The sequence below is a fragment of the Miniopterus schreibersii genome (assembly GCF_964146895.1).
Source record: "Miniopterus schreibersii genome assembly, chromosome: 1".
NCBI lineage: Eukaryota > Metazoa > Chordata > Mammalia > Chiroptera > Miniopteridae > Miniopterus > Miniopterus schreibersii.
In genome coordinates this window covers 125,462,235-125,472,916 of record NC_138101.1, presented here as the reverse complement: position 1 = coordinate 125,472,916, position 10,682 = coordinate 125,462,235, and the positions used below count along the sequence as shown (strand labels likewise).

The following is a 10,682-nucleotide window of genomic DNA, read 5'->3' as shown; positions in this document are numbered from 1 at the left end:
CATTGCTTTCTGAAACACAGGAAATTTGAAGACTGAATGGCCAAAATAAATTAGGATGACCCAGTCTCTAAAAAACCTGAGTTAAAGAAGTAAAAAACAAAATCATGTCTGAATGGATAATTCGTGATTCAGACAGCCTAGCATTTAATTGGTATTAACTACTCTACTGAGGATCTATTTAATGCACTTAGGTAAGACCTCTTATTTCCACGAAATTGGATCTTTGGTTCAAAATTTAATCTCCTGCCAAGGACTCTGCACTATATAGGTGATGTAACACTGAGGTAGGCTCTTAATATTTCATTGCCAGGAATATAAAGGAAATTGATTAGATTATTTGCCAAATAATATAGCTTTAACAAGGCTAAGTCCTCTCCTAAGTGGGCTGTCAAAGAGGGAAGCTAAATAGCAGACACTATTATAGTTGTATTTTCCAGGTTAATCTTCCAGAACTCAAATTCAGCCATGAAAAAAATCAGTGCATTAAAAGTTGATTTGATATATAGTTTATTAGTTTATCAGACCTTTATTTGGAAGGAGTAAGCAAGGCCTAAGAGGTCCGATATTTTCGCAAGTCAAAATATTGACCAAAATAAAAGATACAAGACATATACTGGAACATGATATTCCTTCAGAATATTCTCACTGTCATTCTCATGACATTAGTAATCATGGGAAAAAAATCTTAGTTACAATTTTATAGAATATAAATTCCTAAGAAACAGCCTTCTTTTTCTCTCTCTTAATGACGTTTTTCAAAATTGTTCCGAAGGAGGAATGTGCTTTGCCCTGTCTGAATCTATTCATGTAAGTTACTCCTGCAGTCCCAGGATACCAAAGGGCAGAATTCTCTGTTCAACTTTCAGGTTCATAGTGGTCAATGACCTGTTCAAACTGGTAAGCAAATATGAAATGACACGATGACCAAAGCTTTCTAAAACTCTTAGCCTAAATTTATAAGCCCACAATGAGAGATGTGTGTACAAAAATTCTAGCCAGTCCTTCCTGCCAAAGATGAAGGAAATTAATCAAACCATTGACACATGCCATGGTAGGAGAGCAAGTTTATTCAAAAGTATTCACTGAGCCCTTACTGTGTGTCAGGCACTATTTTAGGTGCTGGGAATACATCCCATTGATTAAAAACATACAAAAATCCCTGTCTTTTTTGTGTTTACACTCTAGAAGATACAAGATAATAAACACATAAATAAGAAAATTAAACAATAAGTTAGAAGGTGATAAGTACTATTTTAAAAAAAAAAAAAAAGAGCAGTTATGAGAAAGAAGACATATCTTTGCTAGAAATTTCCTAAAACCAGAAAAGGAAGAAATAAGCTTCTTTCTTGCAAAGTCTATAAATGACCAAAGAAAATATTCCTGGCTCTTTAAAGTTCATGGGATTTTCAAAGAAGTAATCAAGGGATTTAAAAAATATAAAAATGGAACTGGAAAGTAGGAAGAGTAACTTTCATAAAGCAGGCACTCATACGGAGTTTGTGAGGAATCTGTGCTTACTGCAGCAGTAGAGGCCTTCACAGTTCTAGCAAATTCCATGATTCTGGCCCCACTGCCAATTACTGTGGATCCGGAGAGTCAATTCTGTTCAAAAAGGCAACTCAGGACAGAAAACATGAAAGAACTCAAACAGCTTCTCAGGATTTTTTGCTTTATTTTCATTTCCTTTTTTAAATACAGCACCCTATTTTTTAAAATTATTTTCTTATTTTGTTAAAGAAGGAAAACAGAAAAATGAGAATGTCCACATTTCCAACTCCATTTCTCTCTCAAAATGTTCAGGACGCACACATGTTTGTTGTATATGAGAACACTCAGGTCTTTCCACACCAGTATCCGAGGTTACCAACTCTAAACTAACAGGTAAACTTTTTTCCCTTTGCTTTAAATTCAAATTCCATTAAAACAAAGCAACCAAACAGTTAATGTCTAGTTTTTGCCTCTGAGGAACTAGGTTCCCCAAGTAAGAAGTGAAAACAGAAAATAAATGGTGTTGTTATTTTTGATCAGAAAGTCATATATGCTCAGTAAAATGGGGCAGAGGCCAAAAGTCCAGGTTAAAGGACCAGGAAAAAGGAGTGTCTACCCACAGGACACTTATAAATGGATGACTGTGACAGCAGCCCTTTCTAGAGGTAAGAATGTCACTGGGTTGTGATAATTCTCCAGAAACTCCAACAGCCCTGGATTAAAAACATCTGGAAATTGTTCAGATGACACAGATTCCTGTTTCTTGCTGTCAAGGTTTCAGTGACGCCTCTCTGTGGCACCTGTCACCACTGTTTCTTCTTTGTAAGCCGCCTCCTTTCAAATCAGGAAGTGTACATAAAGTGCAAATAAGATTTACTACCTCGCCCACGCTTCTGGGCTCTCATTTTGATAAACAGTATTAACAAATCTAGCAGTTAAACCGCTGGCCGGAGGGGTGGTCTGCAGGGATTTTCGGAGTTAGATAATGAGTTCATCTGGCAAAGAAAAGTGTCTGAAGGTGGATGCAGTCTTGGCAAGAAAACACAAAGTACCATTCGCAAGACAGGGATGTGAACGATGCAAGCAGCAGGGGGGTGGCGCGTCACCAATTCACCGAAGTGGCCTTCTCTGGGTTGCGACTCTTAAAGAGAATGCAGGGACTGTTGCGAAAATGAATGAGGCCAGCGGATTTTGGAGCACCGTCAGTCTTCAGTGAGGGCAGACTCCGTTTTCCCTGGATTGGGGACAGAAAAGAAAATGAAGAGGGTAAGGAGCCAGATCTGATGAGTTTAATATCACAAATGTCATCCAAAAAGCCTCTAGTAAGTACTTCCCATCTTATGGAACAAAACTGAACAGTGCCTCCTGATAGGACTTAGCAAAATGTTTTTTCTTAGGTGTTTGATAGGCCTATAATCCAAATGGGTCACGAGTTAGACAATGTTACATATGTAAGAAAACTGCAAGATTTCTTAAGATTAATTTTTCTTGGTTAATATGCCAAAGAGCATTGTGATTCTTCAAGAAAGGGATACAGTATGTAATGTTTCCCATATTTTGAGGGACAGAAATTTACCTTCTCTTAAACCACATTGGCAACATGTTTTGGAAAATGCTGCTTTACAATACTAGCTGGAGGGGACAGGGGTGTTATTAAGTCATATTCAGTTTATATTATATGAGCCCAGTTTTTATGTTGGGAGTGACAGTCTCACACCAATATAATAAATTAACTGTCCTAGCTGGGTTCCATTGTGTTTCCTTTACAAACCAAAATCATGGGCAACATTTAATGTTATGTTGGATGGGTGAATATTAATAATAAAAACTTAACAATTTCTATCTATTATAAACTCTCATGCAATCAGTGGCATTCACAAAGGATGTCCTTTGCATTTTTCTGATTTTCCCAGCAGAGCTAAGGCTAAGGTTTCAGGATTAAGCCCATCAAGATGTCATTATATATGAAGCTAAGCCATAGCTGAGAATGAATAGAGTAGATGAGAATAATTTTAAAAATATTGAATAAAAGTCAGGGATTGACTTGATCAAAAGTCACAGAAAATTATCAAACACATACTAGTTAAATTTCTGAACTTCTTTTTGGCTTCTGCTCTTTCATCAGCATCAAAGTACCAAACAGTCATGGCGTATCTGTGAAAGATAAGCAATATAAGAAAAGAGGTTTAAAAATACTACCAAAAAATAAAAAATTCATACTACAAATCTCCCTTCAGAGTCATTTGTAAAGCCAGCATTTAAAGTTTTCCCTATTATTAGAAGTCCATACCAATTTTAATTTAAAATAAACTTCTCTGGTTTCAATTCTATTTAAATGTAATAAAACATGTATGGAATTCCAAGTATGTACCAGGCATTAATGTGGGCAATGGCAGTTCAGATGATCATGTGAATATCTGCCTTTTCCTCACGGGGCTCAGCCTCTAGCGGGGGAGACAGGCAATTTAACAAATAATGTAACGGCTGTGTAACGATCTACACGGAAAGGACTAGAAGGGAATCATTCTGCTAAAGACTGGGAGACCCAACTTGGTGGGGAGAGCACAGAGAAGGGGAGGTGATGCTTTGAAGAATAGCTTATTTAAATCACAGGACACCTGAAACTCTTGGCTTGCTTTCTTTAGTTTTGGACACCGAGGCAAAGATGCAACGGAATAATGATGCCCTCAAGCTTTCTACTGTGTTCTCATTAATCAGCTTTATCCCATCTATGGGCTAGACTGGAATAGGAATCATTTCATGCATGAGTTTTCGAAGTTTCATTTTATAACTATTATTAGCTACTCAAATTTCTATAGCACTTGATTTTTTTCCAGGGCATCCCATCAACATTCACTAATGTTTCCTGTGACTCCGGCCATCAAGGAACTGTGGGATAACGAAGGAATTCTGGCACAAACGACAGGGTCCAATTATTGTACCCCATTAAACAAGACACGAGCAGGCTTTGGTGGTAGAATTAGTTACCTGCTCACCTGGGGCACATTCCAATTTGACATTTAATATGTGGCTCTGTGTGGGGCTCAGATCTGTGATTTCTGGAGGGGACACATAAATCTTAAGAACTTTACACGTGTGAATTTAATTCAATGAATTTAATTTAATTAGGCTTGTTAAGGGTTAGTCAATATCCTTCTACCCGTGTTCTCACCCCTTGCCCCCAGTTGCTACTCCCAATTCAGGCTGCACCCCACAGCACTCCAGTACTACCCGGTTTCCAACTTTGGCCATAAAACAACGGCAAATAAAAGGCAGAACCCAAAATTAAGATTATCATCAAGCATTTCTAGATTAATACTAAACAACACTAAGTTGTTCAGTTACTCTGGAAATCTTCCCATGGATGATCTAAGGACACGATTCTTTTAAATCCAATTGCTGGGATATGGTCAGTAGAGTGAGCCCAAACCAATTTTATGCTAAGGAAAGGGAAAGAACAATAAAAGCCTAAACAATTCCTCTTCTTTTTCTCAAGATTCTTTCTCTGCTTTCAACTGGCGACCATAAGCTCCCCCGGAGCCGACCAGCCAGAGCTCCTGGTGTGTAACAGCCAACCTTCTTGGGGGCTCCCTCAACATTAGGTGTGTGAAAGGAGGGGGAGGAAGGAGGGAGGGAAGCGGGAAACTCTGGGAAATGCAGAATCCAATAGGCTCACCTAATGCGAAACAATCTGCAAATAGTTCAAACTGATGTTAGGGTTCGTATGCTAAAGAAGCCAAAGCTTCTCTAAGAAAAATGAAAATGGACTCCAAACAGGTTTGCTATCAGCTCGGGTGTGGTTACTCCCTCCGAGGCACAGGACACAAGCTTAGGGAATTCTCTGAGGAGTCGCGGCCCTGGCTGGTACCTGGTTGCATAGGAAGGCTGCACCTCATGCGGGTTCCTGCGGTCCGACCAGAAGAACAAGAGTCTGTCAAAAATGGGCTCCACATCCGCCACAAACGATTTCCCTTCTGGAAATATCCGCAGCACCCCGCCGTGCAGCTGAGGGCCACAGAGAAGGCAGGTTGGTTAATGGCCTCACACAGTTAATCAGCAATGATATTCAAGACTTGTCTAAAAACAAAGCCATCCTCCAACCTCCGCTCCAAGCACATATTACTCCCAAATTTTTACTTCAGCTTCATACTTTGTATTAAATTCTATTTCAAACGTGGCTAGAACTACTTCCTAATTCACCTCATGCCAAAGGAAGCCTCCCCACCCCCACGACCATGAAGCCCATGGACACGAAATGGAGCTCTATCAGGTCCAATCACACAGAATCACCAATATTCGACAGATTTTGACCTACAAAAACCCCCAGCAATTTCATGATTCAATCTAATACTAACAGTTTCTTAGGCTAATCATCCCATATGATGATTATTCCCCTTCAGTTAGAATTTACAGCTTTCCTCTGAACCCCACTAACTCCTGTGTGACCTTGTGAGTTGGAAGTGAGATGCTCTTTTTTCTGAACTCTCAGACAGCCTTATCTGTACCTTTTATTACACGTACCTCTCTTTTCATTGAATTTCTTTTTCATTTTACGTGTACGCCCAATCTGTCCTACTAGCATAACCACAGCAGGATAGAATTCAGGCCTCACACATCAGTGTTTCCCCACAGCACAATGCCTGCACTAGCAGGCACTCAACTATTTGTTGAATGATTTCACATTTTGCAATGTATTATCACTGACCTGACAACTTTACTCGCTTGCCTATAACACCACCTTTCAAGTTTTTAAAGAACTAAGGGATAAATTCTAGTCATGTTACCAAATAGGGAGAAGACACGAGCCTAGCCACTGACACACTGGTTTCCCAGGTTTAGTTTCCCTGACCCCAGATAAAGCACCCCAGCCCAATGGCAGCCAGCATCTGCCCTAATGAACAGGAAATGGAGATGCAGAAGGTTCAAAAGCCAAATAAGCTTGCAAAGTTCTGACTTCTCAGACTCCTAAATCATCCTTAACTTTCAGAAAGCATACAGATTCCAGACAAATGTTTGTAAGTGTGGGACTAGACTTCATATCTCTATCTATCTATATGTTCAGAAATATAAAAATAAACCATAAAGCCTTTGGCATTCAGAAACCATAGTAAGCCATGGCAGGCAGCCACCAATGAGATATATCACCCCGAGAGAGAGGGCTGTGTGGGAAACCTCACTCAGGGATGGTTTTATATCCTATGGTTCTATTTTTGTGGAATTCTCTCCATGTTATGCTGGAAGGGAAAGGTGTATATCTTATATCTTATTCAGCACTGAGAGTCATAGCAGCTCTGGATCACACTAAAAAAGTCAACCCCTAAAATAACAAATCACCTTCTCTTCATCAACCGCTCCTGCCATAACCTAATAATGACCCCACCTACCCCCATCAAATTAACTTCATATCCATTATTTTCATCTCATCAACTTTAGCACTAATACCATGGCGGGGAGGGGGGTATATATGAAATAGAAAAGATTCATCAGTGGGAATTACGAGCTCCAGACTCTCCTTTAAGTCACCTGGCTTCTCTTCCTTTAGTTTCTAACCCCACACTCGACTCCCATCATTCCAAAGTACCTTGGAATCCCAATTCTTGTTCAGATAGTAGATGCAGGTGATGCAGCGGCCATCACCGTTGGGGTTGTCTACATGTCGAACATAACCTGTTCCATTTCCCGGGTAGCAAGCCACCATTGCCTACGAAGAAATCCCGAGAAAGACGGTTAACAAAGCTGAGACAATCTTCTCCCACTCGTGAACAGCTGAGCAGTATAGTCTCTTTGGGCGCTACGTAACATTTACAGGCAGCTGCTGGCTTCTCAATTGCATGTACAGTACACAGATTTGGACTCTTCAACATCCAAGATTTAACGGCCAAGTCATACCTACCGTTCTGCCCAGTAGAAAGTGTTTGAACAATATTCCCATGGTTGTAGAACATTTTAGACAGTAACCCATATTCATCTCATTAGGGTGCCCGCTCTTCTTCAATCCTTTTTAAAATAGCAGGTTCTGGGTTCCCACCCTAGACCCACAAAATCAAAATCACAAGGTACGGAATTCGGGGATTATGCCTGTTTCACAAGTGCCCCTGAATCACAGAATTACCCGCTGTCTTAGAACTAGCGAGCAACATATTTGCACCTACAAAGAGGCAGAACCCAACCTCCAAGGAGGCAAAGGTCAGGCTGACTCAATAAAATGCTTAGGAAAGCGGGAAGAGGGCAGGTCCATGGGGAGCCAGTGTCCTCACTTGTCAGCAGAGAACCAGTCAGGCCTGGTCCATAGGAAAAGCCACGGACAGATCTTACGTTTCTCAATTGTCTTCTTCCTACTGAAAGTGATCAAATCAGATGATAGCCTGAAGTTCTTTTCTTTTTGCCAGGTGCTCCCCATAGCAACCAAGCGTGGGAACAATGCCAACAGCCACACAAAAATTCTACTGACAGTTACTAGTAAGTTACAAGACATTCTACTGAGAATTTATATTAAGAGGCTAACAAACCTCTAATTGTCCCATGGAAAAATTATAGCAAGGAATAGAAAAGCATAGGCAAAGTGCAAAAAGCTAGTTCTTTTCATGGACACTGCCATATTTCTAAAACACTTTTATAGAGTTGAGATATATGCAGAGAAGATCCTGGAACTGGCAACATAAGATGAGGGAGGGATATTTTTCCTGTTTTGGTCACTGATGCATTCTTAGTGCCTAGAACACTGCCTGACACATAAAAGGTGTCTGTTTAAAATCTGATATAAATAAATGAATGAATTAGTAAATGACCCTTTCCTCTAAAGAGTATGTTTGCATTCTACCTAGATCATTATAGACTTCTGTCATTTTAAAAACCTATCTTCCAACACGCACGTAGCAATCCAGTTCCTACGTTCTCTTCTAAATGGCAGGATTGTTCTGTTAGTAAAATAATCGGTTGGGTAGAGGCCCAAACTAATGCACTAGTGTAGTGCAATGAATCAAATTCAATGCTATGGGTGTCAAGTCACTCCCGGTGGTAACATAAAGACATGAACTGGGCAGGTAGCTTCAAAGGCTTCACGCACATTGCATACTGACTTCATAAAAAACCATACCTCTAGAACAATAACAAGGCTGAATGGCAACCTGGCTTTACAGTGATCTTAAAGCTTAAATCACTATATCTATCAAACTTTATATCCCTATGCAGCTAGCAATCCCCATACCCTGCCCTTTGAACATCTAAAATGTCAATGCAATGTCACCTTAGGGGTAAAGTTAGGCTGTTAGCTTGAACATCTTTCAGAATGGAAAGGTGTTCAGAATGGAAGGTGGAATTTTGAGGCTACTGCAATCAAGATTTAACAAATGATGGTACCACCAAGCAAAGAATGGCTTGGGGAAAGGTGACCGGTAGCAAACAGAAACAATGGGCCTAGCAAGGGAAGAAAAGATAAATGAAGTCACCCATACTGACTAGGGAATTACCCATCCCTGGAAGCAGCTATTAGGATTATAAGGGACACCCCTGAGCCAATAAGGAAAGTCATTTAAACCACAAATAATTATAGGCTGGATTCCCTACCACCTCAGCCTCTCCCCGCTGTGAAGCCCTGAAAAGAAAAAGCACGCCATCAATACTACATCAACTTAGATTCTCGAACAGCTCAACTCTAGGGAAGAGGTCAGTGGTCTGGATGCCCGCCATCTAATTCACACTGGATGCAACTAATCATGTGATCCCAGGCTTGGTTTCTTTTCTATAAAGAAGAGCTTGGGTTACATGGCCTCTGACAGTCCAAGATCTAAGACTCGATCTAAGCATCAACACCCCAAAAAGCAAGAGGGAGTCCTTCGGAGCATTATGAAGTGCATATCTGCACAGGGCTCAGCTTAGATTCAAATATTGAAAAAATAAATATTAACTCACAGAAGTACATCCTTTACGAATTTCTGCACCTGTAAAACGCACACAGAGAAAGAGCTAGCACATTCCAGGGGACTTACCAGTTGGACAAAACCTCTAAGTGTCAGCAAAGTATCTGATTGCTCAAAGGAGAGGAACAGAGAGGATTTCTCTGGCCAGAGTGAATCTTCACCCTTTCTCCTGGTTCCTGAAGCCACTGCATCAAGTTAGAAACAATGCAAGGAAATCACTGTGGGCCTCAGTGGGCCTGTTGAAACTCCATACCGTCAATTTTATCAGTGTTTTCTGGACAACAGCCATAGGACATGGGCCTTGGCTTGGGCACATTCCCAGCTATTTGCTGGTCTTTGGCACATTATAAAACAAGGAGGCTTAGCACGTGCTCAGATGCAAGGATCACGACATTAACGAGTCACTCATTTCTGTGCCAATTTGTGCACGAGGCAAGGAACAAACCCTGGAAACTGATTGGGTCAATTGAGTTGCTATCTAAACCTCATCAAGCCCTGAAAGGGATTTAGGTTGTATAAAGGGGGAGAGTGCTTCAGAACAACAGGGCCAAAACACTTTAATTATAATGTGACAAATAGGCCAAGCAATGACACTGACACAGATCAGGAAGATGTCTCATTTATTAAAGACTTTGTATTTGCCAAAACTTCCTGACTGGATTAATATTTGAAACGTCAGTGTAATCTACAAAAGCGTATACAACATAGTCTTACAGTTCTATTGTTGGATGTGCGCATAAATCCACATGTCCCCTTATGCATTCACCATTCCTTCCTCTGACCCCAGTGTGGACCCCCTCCCACCATCCTCGGAGGCCTCTCCACAGCTCTGTAGCCAAAGGAAAATGAGCCGAGGGATGAATCCCTCCCTGGCTCCCAGGCTGGCTCCAGACCAAAGAAATGTACTCTAGACACTGAGGCGGCCACGTTCAGGCAGGAAATGTGTATGTATTCTTTGAAGATGTACACATATATATAAACTTGAACAGCCAAATACAAGTAACAAAATGTGCTCCCCAAATGCTACAAGCGGAAAAGAAAACAGTTGTTCTATTAGGGTTATCGGTAAGCTGACTTCATAAAAAAATAGATCTCATCAATCCCAAAGGTAAAGTTGAAAAATGCAAGTCCAGGATTTCCATTCCAATGCCTAGAGTGTTCTTGATTGAAACCAACTACAGCTTGATTGCACGAAAAAAACCATTTCAAAAAATTGGCATCGGTGACCTCCACTGTCCATTCAGCACTGATGATCATTTTAGACCCCTGAGTAGC

General features: G+C 40.6%; 1 protein-coding gene across 1 annotated transcript in view; it reads right to left on the bottom strand.

Annotated features, from left to right (window-relative positions):
* Positions 1 to 1,047: 1,047 nt before the first annotated feature.
* Positions 1,048 to 10,682, bottom strand: part of EGLN3 (egl-9 family hypoxia inducible factor 3) — a 29,483-nt gene continuing 19,848 nt past the window's right edge. Inside the window, exons 2-5 of the mRNA XM_081144534.1 lie at positions 7,070 to 7,189; positions 5,357 to 5,493; positions 3,569 to 3,642; positions 1,048 to 2,722 (exon numbers count right to left, since the gene is read on the bottom strand). Of these exons, the coding sequence (XP_081000660.1) occupies positions 2,691 to 2,722; positions 3,569 to 3,642; positions 5,357 to 5,493; positions 7,070 to 7,189 (363 nt within the window). The 3' untranslated portion in view covers positions 1,048 to 2,690. The remainder of the gene's footprint in view (positions 2,723 to 3,568; positions 3,643 to 5,356; positions 5,494 to 7,069; positions 7,190 to 10,682) is intronic.